Source organism: Sinocyclocheilus grahami, unplaced genomic scaffold, assembly GCF_001515645.1.
Source record: "Sinocyclocheilus grahami isolate Dianchi unplaced genomic scaffold, SAMN03320097.WGS_v1.1 scaffold1428.1, whole genome shotgun sequence".
In the NCBI taxonomy this organism is placed as follows: domain Eukaryota; kingdom Metazoa; phylum Chordata; class Actinopteri; order Cypriniformes; family Cyprinidae; genus Sinocyclocheilus; species Sinocyclocheilus grahami.
This window is the reverse complement of record NW_015506607.1, coordinates 55,042-80,183: the sequence shown is the minus strand read 5'-3', so window position 1 is coordinate 80,183 and position 25,142 is coordinate 55,042. Positions and strand designations below refer to the sequence as shown.

Below are 25,142 nucleotides of genomic sequence, written 5' to 3'. Positions count from 1 at the left end.
GCCATGTGGAATCAGATATTGGAATGGGAAAGCCTGCATCCTCGCTGGTGACTCCATCTTCAACACCCCACTGGTTTGAATTTGGGCAGATTAACCGACGCACAAATGCTTCCCTTTTTCCTTTTAAAACAATAATGGTAATAACGATCAACAAATCCGTCCAATATGGCAATTTCTGTAGAGCAGCCAGGCATTCCGTTCTCTAGTTGCAGGCACTATTTTACTGCCTTCTCCCAAAATATGGTATATGTGGTGGGCTTTTGGCTTCATTTAGGAAATGCAACCTTTTGAAAGAAAACAACCCACTGCTTTGATGGCCTTTTCTGACACTGACACGCATGGAGACGTCTTCAGAATCAGATGGCATTCACACCATGATTCCCACATCAGTCGCACGCTCGGTTCATGACATAGGCTCTGGAGATGATAAAGGTAGGCTGTGATCTGTTTCTCACAAAGAAAGAAAGACAGAGCGTATGAAAGAACGAAAGCACACATATGGATGTGTGATTTATATTTAGATATGTTTCTGACAGATATGCTGCCTGTTAAGATATGTAAATGTGGACCTCAGAACAGGCCAAACATAGCAGCGGATAAAAGAACATTTTGCATGTTATTTCTATTACAGCAATAAAGATAGCAAGAAGTTCACATCTCATACAAGGCCAACATCTTGAAATGCCAGCTTATGTCTTGAATAACTAACTGGTACAAATGAAATTGCCTTAAATATATAACAACATTATCAATACATATGTTGACAATAACATTGCCTCATAACTTCCTTACAAAAATAAATGAAAAAGTGTGTTTGTGTATATGTGTGTGTGTGTGTATATATACACTTTATTTATTTATTTTTGCAAGCAAGTTTTGAAGAAATGTTGTTGTCTATAATATATGTGTGTGTGTGCACTACATTATGGGGACCAAATGTCCCTACAAGAGTAGTAATACCAGTTATTTTTGACCTTGTGGTAGGGCTGCACAATAAATCGAATTTCTAATCATGATTACACTTACTGATTCCACAATTACGCAATCGTTCAAAGCAGCAATTGATTGTTCAAAGTACACTATTATTCTGCGTCTTTCTACATGTTATCTTAAGGGTTTTCCATCGTTTTAATTTTAGTATAACATTATAATACCGTGCATATTTATACTTTTACTTTTTTTTATTATATAAAGGATTAGTTCACTTCCAGAATAAAAATTTCCTGATAATTTACTCACCCCCATGTCATCCAAGATGTTCATGTCTTTCTGTCTTCGGTCGCAAAGAAATTAAGGTTTTTGAGGAAAACATTCCAGGATTGTTCTCCATATAATGGACTTCAATGGGGACCAACGGGCTGAAGGTCCAAAGTGCCGTTTCAGTGCCGCTTCAAAGGGCTCTAAACGATCCCAGTTGAGGTCTTATCTAGCGAAACCATTGGTTATTTTCTTAAATTTTAAAAAAAAATGTATATACTTTTTTTTTTTAATCACAAATGCACTAGCTCCGCGATGCGCATCCCCAAATTCATGCATTACGTAATCACGTTGGAAAGGTCACACACGGTTAGCTCTTCGTCGGTGTTCTCCGGTTCAAAAAGGTAGGGTAGAATGAAAAACTCAATCTCATTTTCTCCTCCAACTTTGTTGTTTAACCTTTTTTTGTAAAGGGCATTCGACTTTCTTTGCACGTTTGCTTTGTAAACACTGGGTCGGTTCTTCCGTATATGTCACGCGTGACCTTTCCAACGTGATGACGTAACACGTGAAGTCCAGCTAGTGCAAGATGAGCATTTGTGGTTAAAAAGTCTATAAATATTTATTTATTTTTTAGAAAATGCCTGATCGTTTCAATAGATAAGACCCTTATTCCTCGGCTGGGATCGTGTAGAGCTCTTAGAAGCTGCACTGAAATTGCAATTTGAACCTTCAACCCGTTGGTCCCCGTTGAAGTCCATTATATGGAGAACAATCCTGGAAGGTTTTCCTCAAAAACCTTAATTTCTTTGCGACTGAAGACAACACATGAACATCTTGGATGACACGGGGGTGAGTAAATTATCAGGAAATGTATTCCTTTAAAGAAGCAACCAATCCAATGTACAATGTATTGACGTTTGAGTCTTAATACTATGGAAAAGCAATAAATGTTCTTTCAGTTAGAGTGTTTTCAGCTTGTTTATTTTCATCTAAAAATATGTGGTTGCTTGATACAATGGTATAAACATCATTCAGTGTAAATTGTGATCATTGTAATTAATAATCGCGATTACAATTACAAGGGAATAATCGACAGTTATGATTTTTGTCATAATCGTGCAGCCCTACTTTGTGGGGAAACTTTTTAGGTCCCCATGAGGAAACAAGCTCATAAATCATACAGAATAAAGTGTTTTGAAAATGTAAAAATGCAGAAGGTGTTGTGTGAGGGCTAGGTTTACGGTAAGAGTATGGAAAATACAGTTTGTACAGCATAAAAAAACCCCATAATGATATGGAATGTCCCCTTAATGATATAAATACCAGTGTGTGTGTGCATTTATGTATTTTTTGATGAGGCCATGTTACTGTTTATCATTTTGTGTGTTAGGGCTTAGAGTAATTAGAAATTACTTGTCATTTTGCAATAAATGTGTCCATTGTTCGATACCACCGAACAGCATCATCACTGTGTTTATTATGAAATAAAGTGCCACCTCTCCCAAATGACACTCTATCTATCTGAACAAAGCATACAAATTAAATTTCTCAGGCAGGTACCAACCTGGCTCCTTTATGTTTCTTATGAGGTCAACGAGGCTTCATGCAAACAGAGAATTCAAGTAAGGACAGTTCATACATTTTCAAATCCTCTCCCTTTCACAAGCATGGTAATAGTTCAAACAACCCCCAGATTCAGAGTCACTAACATTCAGTTTTTCCCAGGGATGAAGAATAGTTGGCCAACCATTGCATGTTCCTGTGGAGTCCGGAAGCGGGTGTCCCCGTGTTGCAACTCGGAATTTATGAACAGGTCAGATTTGTATTCAGTCTCGTTGAAAACTCGATGAAGCGTGTCATATGCTGTAGCCGAGGTTACAGATGTTTATAAACACAGCCGTGCGGTGCGTGTTTATTAGCGATGCGTCCTCAGCCGGCGTCCAAGTGTAGGTGAACACGTGGGTGACTTGGATAGCACTGAGGCTAACACATGGTCATCACAAATATGTTATCATCTCATGTTGGGCGTCGTTGATTTCAAGCTGTTAGAGAGTACAAAGGTTTATTTAATCATTGGGTTAATACAGATATTTATAATTTGTGAACACTTTAGGTTTCTTGTATTTCCTGTATTCTTTAGGTTGTCCACGTGGTGTTGTTTACGTGTTAGATCTGTTGTGTTTTTATAAAAACCTATGTGAACTGCACCAGAAATAGCATAATTCGATTGGTTATGATAACTAGCTGATAGCTTTTGCTGCAGTGCTGGGCTAAACATGTACATTTTTCCATGCTTAAAGAGAGACCTTACAGCCAATGCTGTGTTGTTGTTAGTTTTAAATGCAAAGGACATTGATGGGGTATCCTTTTCTTTTCTTGAATAAAAGAGTATTATTAAAATGCTGTGCTGCTGTCAAGCTGGCTACATTTAAACAAAGTGCATATGTATGTGCAATTGAGACATTGCTCTGGCCTCAGTGTCATCCTTCTGGATAGGAAGCAACCTAAACAGCAGCTGTGTTTTGTGTTCATGTCTTCGGACATTGTCTTCTGTTGACTCTTTCGCTATGTAAACCCTCCATGTGAAGGCAATTATGAGTGTATTTAACTGATACTGATTTCATTTGATCCTGTTTAAGTTCGCCCTGGTCTCTCTCTTTAGAGCACTGGTCAACTGTAAGGTTGAAGGGGTCAGAACTGGGTTGCATCATGTGGGGTGAATGATCATATTTCCCATGAGGATGAAAATGCTGAGCAAAAATTGCATTTTGTCTCATGAGATTCTTACGGACATTGAATTAAAATAGTTTCTTACTGGAACAGCCCTCTACATCCCACACTATGAGCTGTTCAATGGCTCATGTGATATAATTTAATAATTATATTAATTAATTTATGCATTTAGCAGACGCTTAAAGCAACTTACAGTGCATTCAGGCTATACATTTTATACCACTATGTGTGTTCCCTGGGAATCGAACCCACAACCTTTTGCGCTGCTAACGCAATGCTCTACCACTGAGCCACAGGAACATATATTCCTATATATAAGCAGTTCTTTTTTCAGTGTTTACTCATTATTGAAAAAAAGGAATTACTGTTAATAACCGTTTTATTTGGTGTGCTTCTTAATTTAATGGTACAGTATTGTTATACTGAGCTTGCTCTCAGAATGCGATTACATAAAAATGTGGCATGCGGTATACATATTTTAGTTTTATTAATCAATCAATGACTTGTTTGCATTATTTTAAGGCAATAGATTTTTTGGTAACACTTTACAAAGCAAAAGTCATTCGTTAATGCATTAATTAACATGAACTAACAGAGAGCAATTTTTTGTTGTATTTTTGCTGCCATATACAAATGTAAAAAAAAAAAAAAAGTTAAAAATGATTACTTTTTGTTTGTTTGTGGTGGAGCCCGTGCAGATATAGACAGGGTGATATACTGAAAAAAAATCTGTAATCTGTATGGCCACTGAATGATGATATTTATGGCTGGGCTGCTCTCTGTTTAAGGCTCTCCTTGAGATGTTCTCAGGGTATCAGGAGCAGGATGACTATGAGGACGAGCTGTACCGGGATGATGCAGACTCCAGTTTGTCTGACGCTGACAGTGAACTGGAGTTCCGGCTTTATTCCCAGCTGCACTACAGCGCTGAGATCCAGGAGGACCGTGAGGACTCGAGAGAGGTCCAGTCATCAGTACCGCAGACTCCAACACAGCGGAATACCTCACCTCCTGCTCCACCTGTAGATGTTATTGTGATTGACTCTGGCCCAGATGCTACCACGGTGTCAGACAACACAGAGGAAGATGACAGCGTCTGTGCTAAGAAAGGTCAATCATCCAAACGCTGGAACAGCAAGTTACTTTCAGCCTGTCTACCACAAGTTCAAGCAGGAAAGAGCTCCCCAGATGATATTGTGGTGTTGGATTCTGATTCAGACGACAGCTCTTCTGAATCTGTACCTGCTTTTGTGGAGGATCTGGATTCGGACTCGGATGGACTGGAGAACTGGATGACTCTGGACTGGGACAAACAGGATGGAGATCAGAGCATCCAGCTCAACCTCTCCTTACCAGGTAAGGATTTTACCTGATTTTAGTGTTATTTTTTATAAAAGTGCACTCGGTAATTTTTCCCTAATTAAGGCTTTACACATCCGCATTTAAATTTAGACACAAGAAGAAATGGTTAAAAAAATTAAAATAGACACAGATACATTATTAAACATTATTCTAAAGAATGTAAAATGTTAAAATGGTCCAGATTCAGTTTTTTCAGTGCCAAGTTGATTGTGTTTTAGAGTTTATTTCTTTTAGTGTGATTTTATATCTCACAGTGTGACTGTATATGTCTAAATTACAACCACAAATAACTATTTTAGATGAAAATGGACTTCCATAGTGTAAGCAAAATGTAAACAAAAACTTAATGAGTGCACCTTAGTTCAGGGATAGGGATAGTTCACACAAAAATTTAAATTCTCTCATTATTTACTCATCCTCAGGTCATTCCAAACATCTATGACTATATTTCTTTTGTGGAACATATGTGACTCTGGACCAGTCTTAAGTGTCAATTTTTTAATAAATAAGCGTTCCATTGATGTATGGTTTGTTAGGATAGGACAATATTTGGCCGAGATACAACTATTTGAAAATCTGGAATCTGAGGGTGCAAAAAAAATCAAAATATTGAGAAAATCGCCTTTAAAGTTGTCCAAATGAAGTTCTTAGCCATGCATATTACTAAACAAAAATTAAGTTTTGATATATTTACAGTAGGAAATTTACAAAATATCTTCATGAAACATGATCTTTACTTAATATTCTAATGATTTTTGGCATAAAAGAAAAATCTATAATTTTGACCCATACAATGTATTGTTGGCTATTGCTACAAATATACCCCAGCGACTTAACACTGCTTTTGTGCTCCAGGGTCACACATAATATTTTGAGAAGAGTTTGAGTGTTTTTTGGTAATCAGAACTGTTTGGTTACCAGCATTCTTCTTCACAATATCTTATTATTTATTAAATTTTTTATAAATTATTTATTTATTTTTAATTTCTTTACTGGGCGGTGCTTGTACAACATCTGAATCATGCCGCGCACAAAAACCTGTTAAATGTTTACCTTTAAGAAAATGAGTGTTTTTTATGTTAATAGTTTGTTAGTCAGTGTTCAGACCAGCCGGCTAAAGGGTTTGCAGGCCAGAGCACCCGTGGTCTCCATTTGTGTTAATGTAAGCACAAAATTGTGTTTATGCATGCACGTGAGAACATGCAGGAAAAGCAATGAGGGAATATTTCTGTGTATGTAGAGGGAAAAACAAACAAAACATAACAAACCTCCTGTCAGAGAGCATGAGCGAGGGAGAGAGAGACTTTAATTATAAATGAATAAAAATGTCTTTGCAAATCTCTCCAGATCTACACATTTGGTTAACCTGCAAAGCTCAGCAAAGCAGCAAACCTCTCTCTCTCTCTCTTGTTTCTTTTTTTCTTTCCTCTCTTCTCTTTTTCTTCAATCCTCCCTGAATGTGTTGTCCTCATTTCCATTTGGAGACTCCTTCCTGTTCCTATTATTCATTTTCTACTCTTTCTCCTTCTCTCTTTCTTTTTATCTCGTTCTCCCCTTCAAATACAGAGCGTTCCATTGTGTCTTTTCTCCCTCTTTCCCTCCATCCACCCATCCTTCTCTTGCTCTCTCTGGCTTATTTGAATGGTGACTGTGGAGGAGTCTGTGGGCTGGTATTTCTGCTCTGTCAGTCATGCCTCTCACACTCATGTGCAGAGGGGGCCTTCTCTTGCCCTGGCCTGCTTTTGTTACCCAGAGGTTCAGTGGAGGATGAGAGAGAGAGAGGAGGGGTACAGAGGGATAAACAGGGGGTGGAGGGAGGAATGGGGCAGCTCTCTGTCTCTCTTTTTCTCCTCTGTGTCTCTGATCTCTGGGGCTTGACCCCGCACTCCACAACATGTGGGTCACACAAGGGAGGGGAGCTGAGAGGAAGCGGCTGGAGAGGTTGCCGTCTGCCTGGGCACTTACACGTCTAAAAGCCAGAGGTTTCCATTGCCAGGTTAACTGTAGTAGAGCAGGACAAAAAGTGCTCGGTGAGGTAGGAGTGTAGGTGCATTGTGCATTGATTGGAATTTGGAAAAAAACACCAACCATCATGATTTAAAAAACTAAACAAAAACAAATCCATTGTCCTGATAATTTTGTCCTGGGCTCCACAAATTCAGTTGACCGCCTAATCATAATTTACTTTTTCAAAAATACTTGAGAAAATGAATATATTTTCAAATGTAAATGATTTTTGTGATGCCAAAACGGAATTTTCAGCTTCATTGCTCCAGTCTTCAGTGTCACATGATCCTTCAGAAATCACTCTAATATGCTGATTTGCTGCTCAAGAAACATTTCTCATTATTATCAATATTGAAAACAGTGGTTCTGCCTAATATTTTTGTGGAAACCTTGACAATTTTTTTTTTTGATCAGATTTCAAAAGAACAACATTTATTTAAAACCTAAATCTTTTGTAACATTACAACATCATAAATATCTTACTGTCGCTTTTGATCAATTTAATGTATCTTTGCTGAATACAAATATTAATTTCTTAAAAACATATTCCTGCTGACCCCAATCCATTTGAATGCAATGTTAGTCTCTTTGGATAAAAGCATTGTGCTAGCTTGGCCAGTTAATATAAATAATAGTTCCCCTTTGAGTCATTTTCAAAATCTCAAATGAAATATTAAAATAAATATTTAAATAAAATATTTGAAATTTCAAAATGTGAATTTTGAGTGAATATTGAATATTTTTGTGTGTGATTCATTTGCTTTAAAAAAAAGTACTATAAATGTATTATCATATTATATATAATCTATATTATTATACAAAATATTATGTATATGAGCATAATATTAGCCATATGCCTTTAAAATACGCAGTATACCACTAAGTCTTGAATATGGGGCCTAAATGTAAGTGTGTATATATATATGTGAAGTGAGCCTGCCTGTGTTATTGGAATCAAAAATGCCAATAAAACACAATATTGTGTGCATAGGAGAAATAAACACATTTTTATCTGTCAACATGCCCTGTGCTGTCATGGCTATATGTTTGTGTTTAGCGTGATTGTGTTTGTGATACACTAGTAAAAAGCTTTAGACAGCGGTGACTAATTTCATCTGAGCACACACTCACACTCACACACTCTCGCACAAATCCAATTCTCTTCAGTCGCTAAGTCTCAAGTATGTGTTTTGAGCCCAACAACATACAGTCGTATTGCGACGCATGCACACTAAAATCCAATTCTCTACAGCTGTTACTATATGGTAACGGATACACATGTTGACAGAGATTGATTTGAAAAATGGGAGACATTTAAAGGACAAAAACCCCAGAGAATGGCTATTTTTGTGTGCGCACGGGTGTCGAAGTGAGATTCTAATAATTTTTCAGATCATCCATCTATAATACTTTGACAGTCGGACAGGTGGGTGGGCGGAAAAGCATAACGACAGCACGATGAGACAAAAACATCCCCAAAATCCCTCCCAAATATCCTATTTGTCCTTGCAGTCCAGCACACACACAGGTTGTGTCTCTGAATCTATCTGACTTTAGGATGGAGGGGGTCCTTGGACCCCACTCAAAAAAATTAAAAAAGGTGTGGGGGTAACTCCGCAAAGGGGGGCTCTAAACTTGAATTAGAGTTGTTGAGCCTTTCTCAGTGGTCACGCTTTCTTTTTTCTTCCCCCTTTGTGCCTCTTTAATTTCCCTTTCCCCCTTTTTATCTTTTTTCCCCAGTGTTTTTTCCCTCCCCTTTTTGGTTCTGTCTGGTTTTTCGCCCTGTGAACACCAAACTTTGTCATTAGGCTGGACTAAAGCAGTGGCAGCAGATGGGCAGTAGTGTAAGCTGAATGCTTGAGTGTTTGAAAGACAAGTATCTTTGAGTAGTGTGTGTGATATACTGCAGGGCATATGCAAAGGTAAGACTTTAGCTATCCATTTCCCTCTTTTTAGGTTTCAAGGGTTACGAAATGGCATTACAGCTTCTTTGGCATTGTTCGTAGTTGTGGATCGTTCTGTTTTTTTTCGTGACTTGACTGCTATCGTCACAGTAGTGAACGTGGCCTTGTCACTCACCGTATCCTATTGGTTGTAGTTTTCTCTTGCCTTCATCGCCTCGTTCTCTCTCCATCTCCCTCTTTTCCTTGTATTTCCCTCTCACTCTGGCCACACCCAGACTTCTACTGATAACTGACAGCTGTCAATCACCTTTGGTTTTCTTTCCCTCGCACTTTGACTTTTGTTATAATCTACACAAATGTTTATATTTGCACCATTGAGAAGCTATTTTATATTAAGGCTGTTTATGTTAATGAATAAAACTAAATTGTTTTGGCAACAAAGGCTGAGTTTATTTGATCGAACATGCAGCAAAAACAGTAATATTGTGAAATATTATCAAAAGTTGAATGAAAGGTTTTCAATTTTAATATATATTTCAAAAATGTAAATTATATGTAATTTATACTTATGGTGACAAAGCCATTACCCAAGTCTTCAGTGTCACATGATGCTTCAGAAATCATTCTGATAATACGCTATAGTCATTTATTATTATTATCGATATTGAAAACAGTTATGCTGCCGAATATTTTTGTGGGAACTATTTTTTTTCAGGATTCTTTGATGAATAGAAAGTTTGAAAGAATTGTGCAATATTGATGTAAAAATGGCAAACTTTGCATACGTGTGCATTTTTTAAATTTCTTTTAGATATCAGAAATTCTAAACATTTTTAAAGCGAACAATTGTGTTTTAGCCCACAAATCAGGAATTTTGCATTCAGTTTCAGTAGAATAAATAACTTGGTTAGACTACTAGACCTTATAGTTTGTGTTTCTTTGTGTAAATTCCTCCATATTTATGCTGTATATCCATTTTTTAATAAACTGCACTGTGTGTATTGAGAAGGGATTGAAGGTAAGGTGTAAGTGAATATGAATGTGATTGTTTTGAATATGCAGTCAATAGCAGAGTAGAAGAGCATCATTATGGATGGGTCACAGTGCTCTAGGTCGAGGCGCCGGCGGTCAGAGCGTGTGTTGTGTAACTTGTGTTGCTGAGTGCTAGAGAGTGAAGGTGTTTTATCTGCAGGATTTATGAAGACCGCATAGTGCTGCATGATTCTAGCAGCTGTGTGTGTGTGTGTGTGAGAGGCGTGGCAGCTGTGTGAGGTGGTATGTGTCTGTAGGTCTGTGTGTGTGAGATTGGAGGGCTTTTAGGGGTGTAAGTTTGTGTAAGACAAGCGGTGCTGGTGTGTGTTATTGTGAGCGTGTGGACCCGGAGGTGTGTGTGTGTGTGGCAGGGATAGGCATCAGCTCTTATCTGGGCACAGCAGTGCCACTTCAGCTGAAACACCACACCCATTTCTGAACAGATGCCATGTCCTCACACAAACACACAGATCCGCCATAAAATCACAGCGCAAGGCTGTGTTATATATATATATATATATATGTATGTATATATATATATATATATATGTATATATTTGAGATAAGACGTTTATTAGTTGTATTTTATTGCACTAATATTAAGTAATTCATTTTACATCATATTTTTATTGTAAATGCGTTTTCAATATCAATATATATAATATATTTATATATAAAATATATATAATAATATAATATTATGAAATATTCCCTATTTGCATTTATGGGAAATATCCAAATGCTGTCAAATATAGATGCATGATGTATTTTGATCATAACGTTTATTTTAAACATTTATTTGTTTTGATATTGGTATTGTATTGCTTCTGCCTATTCAGAATGTTAAATATATATTTTTTCCTGTTGTATCCTACATCATCAAGCCTTTCAATTTAGATGCAAATTATTTTCAGTGTTCATATTTGTGCAGTATACAATTATGTATGCTATTTCACCTAATGATGCATGTTTATCTAATTCTTTTTCTAAGGACACACAAACTCTAGTGTATAATTCCCAAAGTATCATTACAATCCAATGATTAGTGACTCTAATTGGAGTCACCTGTTTTCAAGGACAGTCGAACCAGCTCCCATATTTATTATAAAGACTTTTTTCTATTCAAACAATATGTTTTTCTTTAAGGCAGATCTCAAAAGAAATAGTTATCCATCTGTCTTTATGTAGTGCCTAAATTCAGCTTTAGCACATAAGCTATTTTTTGTTTGTTTGATGCAATTAATTATTATTTATTTATTTTTTGTACAAAGATGATAATATTGTTAATTTGTGACCCTGGACCACAAAACCAGTCATAAGGGTAAATTTTTTGAAATTGAGATGTGTACATCATCTGAAAGTTGAATAATTAAGCTTTCCGTTGATGTATGGGTTGTTAGGATAGGACAATATTTGGCCGAGATACAACTATTTGAAATCTGAGGGTGCAAAAAAATCTAAATATTGAGAAAATCGCCTTTAAAGTTGTCCAAATGAAGTTCTTAGCAATGCATATTACTAATCAAAAATTAAGTTTTGATATATTTACAGTAGGAAATTTACAAAATATCTTCATGGAACATGATCTTTAATTAATATCCTAATGATTTTTGGCATAAAAGAAAAATCTATAATTTTGACCCATACAATGTATTGTTGGCTATTGCTACAAATATACCCCAGCGACTTAACACTGCTTTTGTGCTCCAGGGTCACATTTATCAGCCGACATCCTTAACATAAACATTCAAATGATCAGTGCATCCCTGTGGTCAGATTTGATCAGTTTATGATTGTAAGCTGTTAATTATTTTCCCCCCACATTAATAAATTATTATTATTATAAATTTTTTATAAGTCGGTAAGCATTTCAGCTACTGCAAATGTGTTTCATATCTTATTTGAACAATTTTTTCAGGACAGTTCTCTTGATCAAAAAAGTAGTGGCAACACGACTCGCTGAGCTTTTGCCTTAAATCGAGAGAATCTCATCAAACTTTTCCAAGAGATTGTAATTTTTCATTGGGTCGACATCCGGCTTCTCTGAGAAGGGAGCATTTCCATCAGCTCTTTCTTCACGAATGACCGGTGAACTACGCTATGAGTGTGGGCAGTGTAATCCTGTTTGAAAGCTCTGCGTGTGTTCCTGGTTGGACGTCTGGCGTTTTGGGTGGGCTCTGCATGGGACAGCAGGTATCCTTAATCATGTTACAGGGTGTGGGGTGTATTTTTGAGAAGGGGTTAGTTGGCAAGCGCCCATCCCAATTTCATACTAAACGGTCACACACCAGGTTTGATTAGAGAAGGCAAGCCTGAGGTACCCAGCCCTGCTCCATCGTCACAGTTTCTGTCATTGGTTGAGAGCGGCAGGTCTGTGCATTTAAACCGTCTGAGCACAGTTATTCTGTTGGAGAATTCCATTTTCTGTGAGTTTTACGTATAAACTATTTTGCATTTTGACTATGGTAACCTGTGTGATTACATTCAGTTACATACCCACATTAGTCCTATACACTTGAACTTATTTTCATAATAAAACAATTTTGTATTTGTGACCCTGGACCACGAAATTGAGATGTATACATCACTGAAAGCTGAATAAATAAGCGTTCCATTGATGTATGGTTTGTTAGGATAGGACAATATTTGGCTGAGATACAACTATTTGAAAATCTGGAATCTGAGGGTGCACAAAAAAACCCAAATATTGAGAAAATCACCTTTAAAGTTGTCCAAATGAAGTTCTTAGCAATGCATATTACTAATCAAAAATTAAGTTTACGGTAGGAAATTTACAAAATATCTTCACGGAACATGATCTTTACTTAATATCCTAATGATTTTTGGCATAAAAGAAAAATCTATAATTTTGACCCATACAATGTATTTTTGGCTATTGCTACAAATATACCCCAGCGACTTGAGACTGCTTTTGTGTTCCAGGGTCACATTTGTTACCCTTTGTGATATAATACATTGCATTTATAAATGTTCTGTTTTTGTTTAGCTGTTCACCAACAACTCTAATTTACGTATAAACTATTTTGCATTTTGACTATGGTAACCTGTGTGATTACATTCAGTTACATACCCACATTAGTCCTATACACTTGAACTTATTTTCATAATAAAACAATTTTGTATTTGTGACCCTGGACCACGAAATTGAGATGTATACATCACTGAAAGCTGAATAAATAAGCGTTCCATTGATGTATGGTTTGTTAGGATAGGACAATATTTGGCTGAGATACAACTATTTGAAAATCTGGAATCTGAGGGTGCACAAAAAAACCCAAATATTGAGAAAATCACCTTTAAAGTTGTCCAAATGAAGTTCTTAGCAATGCATATTACTAATCAAAAATTAAGTTTACGGTAGGAAATTTACAAAATATCTTCACGGAACATGATCTTTACTTAATATCCTAATGATTTTTGGCATAAAAGAAAAATCTATAATTTTGACCCATACAATGTATTGTTGGCTATTGCTACAAATATCCCCCAGCGACTTAACACTGCTTTTGTGCTGCAGGGTCACATTTGTTACCCTTTGTGATATAATACATTGCATTTATAAATGTTCTGTTTTTGTTATTGAAGATTTAGCTGTTCACCAACAACTCTAAAAATGCCTTAATGAAGTGATCAGAATATATTTATTAAAATATTTTGTAATAGTTAGGAGAATATTCTCCCAGAGTGGGTTAAATCTGTTGTGTCTGTTTCTCTGTGATTATCTTCACCGCACAATGATGCAGCGTTGTCCCGGAAAACCTCAAGTCCAACATCTGTGTTTGTTTTCGCAGGTGCTCATTTGGTTTGATGCGAACGTTTTTTCAATATAGAATATTTGTGTGGGCTGTTTTCAGACAAAGTGTAGTGGAAAAAGTCCCCCCGCCCCATAGCTTCTGATGTTAATTCCACACCGAATGTATTTGTTTTTCACAGAATTATTTAAATGCGATGACAGGATGGTGCTCGGAAAACAGAAAATGCATATTTTGTTTTTCTTAAGAAGAGGAATTGAGACCATGTAAATTCATATTTGGCTTTTGAGTGTCCAGAGGTAAGAGGAGGGTTTTGAAACCGCTTCCATTGGTGTGACACTGTAACGTACTATCTGTATGATGACAAAAATGCTGAAATGAGTTATGTAGGGAATATAGAATGAATATAAAGGGTGTTATTTATTCACGTTCAGACTAATATTGTAATTTATGCTAAACCCAATTTAAGTGTAATTCAAGCCAGAATATTATGGTTAAAAATTCCTGGCCTGTGGATATTAGCATTTTCTCTTGTCTTTTATAGTGTGGCTTGATTATCATTCTGCTGTACTGGCTCTCATAAGTTGCGTCTCGGTGAGGGGGAAAGGTAATTGCAATTACCAATAAAATTCATTATAATTAAACAGTCATTTAATATAAAATCTAATTATTGCCTCAGCGACAGAGGACGGAGGCGCCCCAGTGAGACCTGATTAATATTTTTCTCTCCCTTTCAGCACAATTGTAGCTACCACACTCATCTCTATGTGCTAACGATATTCTAAAATATTTGACTGGCCACTTATGATAAAAACAAAACATTCACAGTATTGTGTATTACTTTCCAAATGCATCAGATTGCTATTCACTCGTTCCAAACTTGTTCCAAAAATGCTGAAACTATACAAAAGTTACAATTAAAAAGTATGAAAGGGGGAAGACATGTATGGTATTTATATTTTACCTTTACAGACATATTGCCTTGTTTACCTCATTTATTTCTCTTTGCTTGTGACTGTACTGATCGCTCTACTTGAGTGCTGAGGTGTTTGTGTGTGAATATAATTTAATGGCAGTCGGTCTGTGTCTCACTGTTACTAATCTCTCAAGCCTTCTTAACTCCCTCAGGGACCTTCCGGAAAACGCCACCTCACTATTATTAGGGTCTCTTTTGCATATTGAGGGAGCTGCTCTCAATTGTGTGTGTGTGTGAGGGAGAGAGAGAAAGTGCGCCAGTGTGCAGCAAGAGTTTTCCTTTTTGTTGCGACAACTGTTAAACCGAACTTGTGACATCAAAAACAACTTCATAACTACATTTACTTCTCTGGTATGATTGCTGTGAGGCAGAAAGAAACAGCCTAAAACATTAGTCATTTATTAACTCTCCCATAAGAAACACAGTTCTTGCACTGTAATATTGAGTTATTTTTGGTAGTATGACTATAATAAATTCAGGTAAATCCATTAATGGCTCTGTATTATGATTGTTACAGTTTATATATATATATATATATTATGATTAAGTTTAGAAGAAAAAAATATATATAATTGTATTTATTATTTAGATGGTATTAACCATTTATTAATTCTTAAGATTATATGAAAATATATTTATGGTATTGGTTGTATATTTAATGCTCCCTTTAAGAATTTTGTATAATAATTTTTTATGCTTTTTAATTTTTTTTTTTTGTTGCTTTTATTATATGGTATTGATAACGCTCCATTAAGAAACCATATTTACCATAGATCCTCCATTGTAACTATTGAGTTAACTGATATTTACTATAGTAAATCCTGGTTAATCCATGAATTTCTCCATATTACCATAGTTATCATGGTTAATCTTACTTTTTAATTTTGTGTTCATTTATTAATGTTTTTATTTATATTTTATTCATTTATATTTCTAAAACGTTCGATTTGTGACTTTGTATAGAATTTAATATATGCTTTTCTTCAGGGTCGGTTTTAGGTTCTTCTTATGAGCATCTCAAAGCACTTTCCTCATTATAATATTTGGTCACTATGAAGTTAGTGTACTTACTCTACTAACTTTATAGTTGACATTATGTATTGAACCTCAAAAATGCTTGCTGTAGCATATAGCCACTAGATCTGTTTCATATTGTGAATGATTTTAAGATGATTTATTATTATTCACTGAAGGCTTTGGAAGCCCTCTGTTCTCATAGATTTCTGTATTTCATACAATAATACAAAAAAATCATATCAAATAATCCTCCAACATGCAGAAATAATGAAACCCACTTTTGTCCGCTGGGATTTTAAGCTTGGAAATTTCTAGTCGTTACTCATAATGACATGGAGATGTAAAGCTTTGAGTTATCTACGGCCCAAGCATACCGTTGTTTAGCTGTGAGCTGTGATAGCTGACTCTGGAGCTGAGAATCTGGCTGGGGAGATTTTGGCTTCATTGGTAGAATGAGGCTGATATGTTCACGGGCTGACTGTCGGGATGCCATTTTTCTCATATCATTCCACCTCTTCTCCCATTTACTGTCACTCCGATTGCTGCATACGCCAGACATATTGACGGTTTATCTTTCCACTAAAATCCAATAATGTTTTTGCTAGATATCATCCTCATTATCACATTAGCAGGGGTTTATATTATAATACTATATAAGATGAAACCTGAATATTTCTTACAGTAAATTTATTTATTTATTTGTTTTGCCATTTTTATGACATTATTGAGGAAGGTGGAAAAAGAAAATTGATCCTGCAGCTCTATGTATTCTAGGCGACAGCTGCAACAATGTTTGTTATTTGTTTATTTATCTGTTTTTTTTTTAATAGTTCCTTTATAGTACAATAGCCCCCGGTATAAGCAAGAGTGCCATTTTCCTGACTCATTGAATCATTCATTCAAATTGTCAAGCACCAAAGCGAGAGAGAGAGAGAGGGGTCTGGAATGTAATCCTTTTTTAGGCTAAACCACCGGTACTCTTTGGCATATTTAAGAGATTTTTCCCATAAAGGCTTTGCCTTAAGTGACTACATTCAAATAGAGAGGTATTAGTGAGGGCATTAGGCATACGTTAAGGTGTATTAAAGAAACCTCATGTTGTTCATATAACTATGTTCAATTCAATTGGCAGATCCCTTTGGCTGTAATGGGATTTTCTGATGTTTGGTGCAAGGGCACTTTAGGGTTATATATTCACTCTACCTGCTAAAGCATCTTCTGACGGGGACACATTTTGTAGTAGTTGCTTTTTTTTTTGTAAAAAAAAAAGATCATTTTGTTTTTTTTAGTTCACAAGTAAAGATTAATATTCGCTGTTTGGAGAAATGTACATTTTCGAATTGAAATGCCAGTGCCATGTGGTAGGAAAAGAATAGTGTTATTTATTTATTTAATGAAATTTTTGACTTTGGAGATGCCATGCATATGCTTTAGTTTTCTATCATATGTACACTACAGTCATCATGTAATGCTGCTTTTATGCACCAAATAGTTCAGTGATGTTAGCAAGGTTTTTAGATTTTGAATGGTGATCATTTTAACAATGCAAGTCAATGGGAGATTTTCAGACTTTTCTCATTTTTCTTGAAAAGTAATTTATGAAATCCATTATCCTTTTTTTTATTTTTTATTTTTTACAAAGTTTGAATAGAATGAAATAGTTTGTGCTACATTAGCTATGAAAAGTTTGGCAGAAAAATAAATTAAAATATGATAAAAAAAAATAAAGAAATAAATATAAATTAATCCAGTGTTGTTGTTTTTATTTTGGCATGAATATAACAAATAATATACTCCTCTGAAGAGAATAGTAAGATTTGTCTTGTACTATTTTGAACAAAATAAAATAATCACTGTTAATACTAACTTAATGTAAAAGTTTGTTAAAGCCAAAGTCAAAAGTGCCAGAAATACCTGATTTTTAGGGCCCTATGATTTCAGCAATGTAGAAAATGTTGCCAGGATCACAGAATCCCGTAATTAAGGTGGAATTTATTATAGAATGTGGAATGTCATGGAATTTGTCAAATTTTGAATTAATAAATCAAAAGTAGGGCTGTAAAATGAATCATATTCAACTTGCAGTATGGACTAGTGTGATTTTTCAAACCGCAAAACGAAATATGAACGCTGTGTGTAGTTTCAGCTACTACACGTACTCAAACATGAATGATGCTCATGGTGTTTTCAGCATATTTCGTCTCACTATGTGAGGACATGAACTTCATTTCCAGAGCTGCTCTGAGAGCATTTCATTTGAGAAAAACTATCGTCATATGCACACAAACTTAAAGGTCTTCATTGCAACCTGCCAAAATAAAAGTTTGGTTTAATTTAAAGGGTTAGTTCACCCCCCAAAAAATTGAAAATTAGCCCATAAATTACTCACCCTCAAGTCATCCTAGGTGTATATGACTTTCTTCTTTCAGACGAATCCAATCAGAGTTATAAAAATTGTCTTTCAATCTTTCAAGCCGTTTAGTGCCACTCAGTGGGTGTTGCATGCATCAGTTCAAAAGAAGTTAAATAAAAAGCACCTATCCATAAAAACAGTGTCTCACACGGCTCCGGGGGGTGAACCAAGGCCTCCTGTAGCGAATCGATGCATTTTTGTAAGAAAGATATCCATATTCATCGATGCATTTTTGTAAGAAAGATATCCATATTCATTGATGCATTTTTGTAAGAAAGATATCCATATTCAAAACGTAATAATCACTTTAATGTAGCTTGCGCCAACAGTTGTACACGGAAGCAGCAACGGTCACTTATTAGAAGTACAAAACGAGGATTTCTAAATGTCGGAGGATTTCGATATAAGCCAAGAGGTTTTCACGAGACTCACCGGCGCATGTGCAGCGCTGACCTCATACGTCATCTGCCCAGAGCTACTTCCGTGTACAACTGTTGGCGCAAGCTACATAAAGTTATTATTACGTTTTGAATATGGACATTTTATCGATTCGCCGCAGGAGGCCTTTGTTCACCCCCCCCGAGCCGTGTGAGCCACTTTTTTATGGGTGGCCGCTTTTTATTTAACTTCTTTTGGACTGATGCATGCAACACCCGCTGAGTGTCATTAAACAGCTTAAAAGATCAAAGACTTGAGGGTGAGTAATTTATGGGCTAATTTTCATTTTTGGGTGAACTAACCCTTTAAAGTAGCAAAAAAAAATATTGCAAAGTAAAATGTATTTCTCAAAGTAATAATACTACTACTAATAAGAATACAATAATTTATTAAAACTTAATTTTTAATTTTCAAAGCCAAGACAATCAACTTTTTTTTTTCTTCCTGCGACATATACCTTAAATATCAGGGGTCATTCCATCCTCAAATGCTCTTGCAAGAAATCCAACTCTGACTGTAATGGAGGAAAACAGCTGAAATGGGCGAACCAACATAATGAATAAACAAGAGCTCGGAATTACGAATTACGAGCGGGAGAATGAGCAAGAAGGAAAGGGAGGAATACCCTGGGGAAGAGAGTGAGGTGAAGATGGACAGGCAAACCCTCTCCTTACACCTTCTCTCTCTTTTTCTGCTGTCGCTTCCTTTGCCCCCCCCTTTGCCCCTCTTTCACCCAGCCATAGCCCCGCCATCTGTCTTTCCCCTTCCCTTCCCCTCCGCGCCTGACATCTCAGGCTTTTTTAATCTCTTTTTGTTTGATGGAATTTAATGGGACTTTAAAAATTAGACATATCGTCTCAGTCTGCATTTATTAGTAACACTAAGCTATAGTAATGAAACTGAAATCACCCTTTAGAAAAATGACCTCGGTTTTATTACGGTAACACTAAATAATAATGGTATTTGGACAGAAATGTTCATGCTAATTCGTATTAAATAATCTATTAGGGAACTGAGAGAACCTGCTTTTTTATTGAGACTTTATCCTACTATGTTCATAAGAAAAACAGTATTTTTATTGAAGTAGCATTTAAAACTTTTACAAGATTTAATTTTTTAATGTTCTCGGTTCAATACACAGGAAATACCACAAATAGTTAAAATAAGAAAGAAATAAAGAAAGAAAGAAAAGTATGTGTTGACAATTATGCCTTTTTTCTCCATAGACTTTCATTGTAAGTAGATTTTGTCTGTCAAGAAGTTAGTCTTACTGTTTCAAGAATTTAAGTTATGTTTAACCAGGAACATTCTGTTAACCATTTGTATAAATCTATCTGTGGCTATTATGATCTTACTACAAATAAACTGGCTACTACTCATGAATTATTGTTTTATGATCACTTAGTTTCTCCAATAACTAGCTATCTGCTTATCTAACTTTGTAGGAAATAAAAGCTGAAGGTAAAAGTGTCTTTCTTTTATGCTTTCTGTTTACCAACAGGGGATTTTGATCTTTGTTGAAGTGATGCTCCGTTTGTGGAAATGCTACATTTGTAGCGTTTGTTTCAATGCAACGGTTATTTTTACGCGTGCTGCCTGCTGTCAATCTGGTGGAACCGGATATTTTATTCCAGGTTTTCGGAGCTGAACAGTGCAGTCCTCCCAGAAATCCCCCCCTCCCAAGTGGACTTTTTCCTGGATCTCTTGTGGGAACAGTAGAAATAATTCCCATTGTCTTTCATTATAATTCCAGACTGAGATATCGTTTTAATAATGCCAGCTTTATGTTTCCTAATCTAATTTGTGTGGTTATATTTAATGCATATATGTGTGTGTGTCTTCTGTTCCCACCTGTTTCATATCCATCCTATATTGTTACCACCTCTCCTAAAGTCCAATGATGGGCTATGGCAGGAAAAGAAAGAAAAAAACAAATTAGAATCTTAAAGCACTATTATTTAATTACCCCAATGGCTATGGATTTGCAGTGTGTGTGTGTGTGTGTGTGAGAGAGAGAGACTGGAGAGGGCGATAGAAAGGGCAGGATTATTCAGCTTTTTCAATTTACAGAATCTCAGTCTGCATTTATTAGTAACACTAAGCTATAGTAATGAAACTGAAATCACCCTTTAGAAAAATGACCTCGGTTTTATTACGGTAACACTAAATAATAATGGTATTTGGACAGAAATGTTCATGCTAATTCGTATTAAATAATCTATTAGGGAACTGAGAGAACCTGTTTTTTTATTGAGACTTTATCCTACTATGTTCATAAGAAAAACAGTATTTTTATTGAAGTAGCATTTAAAACTTTTACAAGATTTAATTTTTTAATGTTCTCGGTTCAATACACAGGAAATACCACAAATAGTTAAAATAAGAAAGAAATAAAGAAAGAAAGAAAAGTATGTGTTGACAATTATGCCTTTTTTCTCCATAGACTTTCATTGTAAGTAGATTTTGTCTGTCAAGAAGTTAGTCTTACTGTTTCAAGAATTTAAGTTATGTTTAACCAGGAACATTCTGTTAACCATTTGTATAAATCTATCTGTGGCTATTATGATCTTACTACAAATAAACTGGCTACTACTCATGAATTATTGTTTTATGATCACTTAGTTTCTCCAATAACTAGCTATCTGCTTATCTAACTTTGTAGGAAATAAAAGCTGAAGGTAAAAGTGTCTTTCTTTTATGCTTTCTGTTTACCAACAGGGGATTTTGATCTTTGTTGAAGTGATGCTCCGTTTGTGGAAATGCTACATTTGTAGCGTTTGTTTCAATGCAACGGTTATTTTTACGCGTGCTGCCTGCTGTCAATCTGGTGGAACCGGATATTTTATTCCAGGTTTTCGGAGCTGAACAGTGCAGTCCTCCCAGAAATCCCCCCCTCCCAAGTGGACTTTTTCCTGGATCTCTTGTGGGAACAGTAGAAATAATTCCCATTGGCTTTCATTATAATTCCAGACTGAGATATCGTTTTAATAATGCCAGCTTTATGTTTCCTAATCTAATTTGTGTGGTTATATTTAATGCATATGTGTGTGTGTCTTCTGTTCCCACCTGTTTCATATCCATCCTATATTGTTACCACCTCTCCTAAAGTCCAATGATGGGCTATGGCAGGAAAAGAAAGAAAAAAACAAATTAGAATCTTAAAGCGCTATTATTTAATTACCCCAATGGCTATGGATTTGCAGTGTGTGTTTGTGTGAGAGAGAGAGACTGGAGAGGGCGATAGAAAGGGCAGGATTATTCAGCTTTTTCAATTTACAGAAGCCCCCCCCCCAACACCCCCCCAGACCCATAACATACACACACACACACTTCATCAGCCCCCCCCAGCTGCTGGAAGATAAAACGGCATTATGGTAAATTCCACTTAATGACAAATTTTTAATTTGCTGAACACGGCTGTCTCTCGCCGTGTGTGTGTGTATGTGTGCATTTACATTTAAGTGAGTGAGTGAATGAAAGGGAGGCCTAATTACAGTGTGGGTTGGATGGGAGTAAGAAAAGCCCTCCTCTCCTCCTATCACGGCGATAAGGGAAAGGGAATGTAGCCGATTAATGATGGTGTTTATCTCTTTTCATATAATAACAATCATGAAAAGTCGATCTGCCCCTCAGCCTGATAGAAAAACACTCCCAGAGGAGAGTTTTCATCAGAATGAAATTGAAGTCGCAAGCTAGTGGTTTTATTAAGTATTTAATTTTTCCTTCTCGTATGTTTGTGCATACGTGGACGCAGAAGGAAAACTAAAGGTTTGGAATATTAAGTCTGCTTGTTGTGTGATGGGGATGTTTCAATTTAAAATGATCTTTAAAACACACTGCAAGCTGTGGAGACTCAGAGTTTGAGTGTTCTTTTTTCTTTTCAATAAAGGACACACTCATATAAAAAATATGAGGAAAAGAGGAAATTTGAGGCTGCTAGCCAATACTTAAACCCTGCAGTCAGCGATTATCCATTCATGAGCCCCTTTTACCACACTTTTACAAACATCAAATCATATGTGCCAGCAAAATGCACAATTTAGACCATTTTCATTTTACATGCATGTTTTGGAATTGAACATGCTGACATTGTGACACACTGGTAACTAGTAACGGCGTATACTGTATAGTCTTCCGATACTGAAAGCTTTGTGTTAAGAATTGACCAAAACAAACCAGAAGTTTTTATTCACAGAAAATATAGTGCTTTAAACATGAATGTGATTTGAGAGCTATAATGTGGAATTGATCTAATATTCATTTATGAGCCCCTTTTACCACACTTTTACGAACATCAATCCATGTGCTCTAGCAAAAGCACCACACTGTGAAGTTACAGACAATTTTCATTTGAAATGCATGTTTTGAAATATATATATATAGAACATGTTGACAATGTGACAGATTGGTGACTAGTAATGATGTTTATGCATCTCAAATACATTCAGAAACAAGCTATATATCCCATACTAGCGTGACAAATCAATAGTATTTAGCATATATAAGCATATGCATGGTGTCTCAGTGCTGTTATCATTTGTACGGCAGGGTAAGCTGGTGACACATTTCTCTGGTGGGCTCTTAAAGCAGGTTTGTCTCAGACTAGCACTGTGACGAGTGACTGAGCAAGATTGAGATGTGCATGTGTGCACAAGCTGTTTCTATCAATGCATGTGCAGTCTGACTACCAGTACTCTCCTTGCATCAAGTTTACATTAATTTTATCATTTGTTGTTCAAATCATTTTTTCATCTGTTTCTAACATTACCGGATTCAGATGAATGACTGTAATCGGCGGCAGGGTAAGCTGGTGACACATTTCTCTGGTGGGCTCTTAAAGCAGGTTTGTCTCAGACTAGCACTGTGACGAGTGACTGAGCAAGATTGAGATGTGCATGTGTGCACAAGCTGTTTCAATGCATGTGCAGTCTGACTACCAGTACTCTCCTTGCATCAAGTTTACATTAATTTGATCATTTGTTGTTCAAATCATTTTTTCATCTGTTTCTAACATTACCGGATTCAGATGAATGACTGTAATCGCTCTTAAATGAATGTTTGTTCATGCTCCTTTCAATATATTATTATTTTTTAAAATGGCATTTTAAAATCTTACAGTTATGAATGTTTACAGTACATAACAATTCTGTGCATTGTCTTTTGCATTAGCTTCATGTCATTATTAAACCTTTGATCATTAAACACAAACTGCTGTTCTTGACCATGCAAACAAAAGCATACAGAGGCTATCAAGCTCCTAAAAATGACACAAAATCAACATGAAACTAGATCAGAAGACTTCAAAATAATAATAATAATAACTGATTTAATAATTTTAATATTTTAATTGTGTTTTTAATATTTAAATAAATAAACAAACAATAAAAAAGAGTCTTTTGAAGCCTTGTGTTAGAAATAGACAAAAACAGACCAAAGGTTTTTATTCACAGAAAATATATGGTTTCAAACGTGAATTCGATTTGAGAGCTATAATGTGGAATATAGGTAATTTTGGCAAATAGAAATTTGAATTGGTTTTTTTTAGTCCATTTTAGAGTTTGACAAGGCCTTGGCCACAACATTTTTCAGAATTTCTCCTTTTGTGATCCAAGTCATACAGGTTTGGAATGACATGAGGGTAAATAATGGTAGAATTTAATTTTGGTGAACTCCTTGATGGACTGTATCTTTTTTTATGTTTGAAGGCTTTGTTTTTGTTTTTTCATTAACTTGACATCAGATTACCAAGTACAAAGAGTCATGTTGAGTGTGTGCATGTGCTTTTCTCTATCCCATGTGACTCTCTTCCCTTATCTCCTGTCACTTACCCGTCTGCCACTCTGATTGGAGCGTATGGTTGCCGTGTGGTTGCCATACCGCACCCCGCTGGGCAGTAATTGGGCCCCCTCTGGGTTGCAAGAGGCAATGGCACATTGACAGACAGGTTTGGCCACCTGCCCCACCTCCCCCTTTAAACGGGGAGTCAGGAATGCCAGGATCGTGGCAGCACGTACTGTGTGCCATGCCGAACCTTGGGTAGGGGGCACCGATTTGGCCACATGCCCCAGTATCGTGTTGTACCAGCAGAGTTGGTGTAATATGGACTGATTGTCAGATTGTTTGGCAGACTTGAGGGTATCCTTACTGTACGCCATCATTAACAAGCATTTACCTGGCTGTCCAAATAAGGACTTTCATTTTCATATTCTGTTTCCATTTTCCTTTAATGCAAATTATAATTACTACCAACTAACCCAAACTTTTAACTCATACCTTTAAAAGAATAA

The 25,142-nt window shown here is 36.1% G+C and overlaps 1 protein-coding gene across 1 annotated transcript in view; it reads left to right on the top strand.

The window, feature by feature from the left end:
• Positions 1-2,920: 2,920 nt before the first annotated feature.
• Positions 2,921-25,142, top strand: part of LOC107570228 (zinc finger CCHC domain-containing protein 7) — a 51,339-nt gene continuing 29,117 nt past the window's right edge. Inside the window, exons 1-2 of the mRNA XM_016256435.1 lie at positions 2,921-3,013; positions 4,722-5,289. Coding sequence (XP_016111921.1) covers positions 2,954-3,013; positions 4,722-5,289 — 628 coding nt within the window. The 5' untranslated portion in view covers positions 2,921-2,953. The remainder of the gene's footprint in view (positions 3,014-4,721; positions 5,290-25,142) is intronic.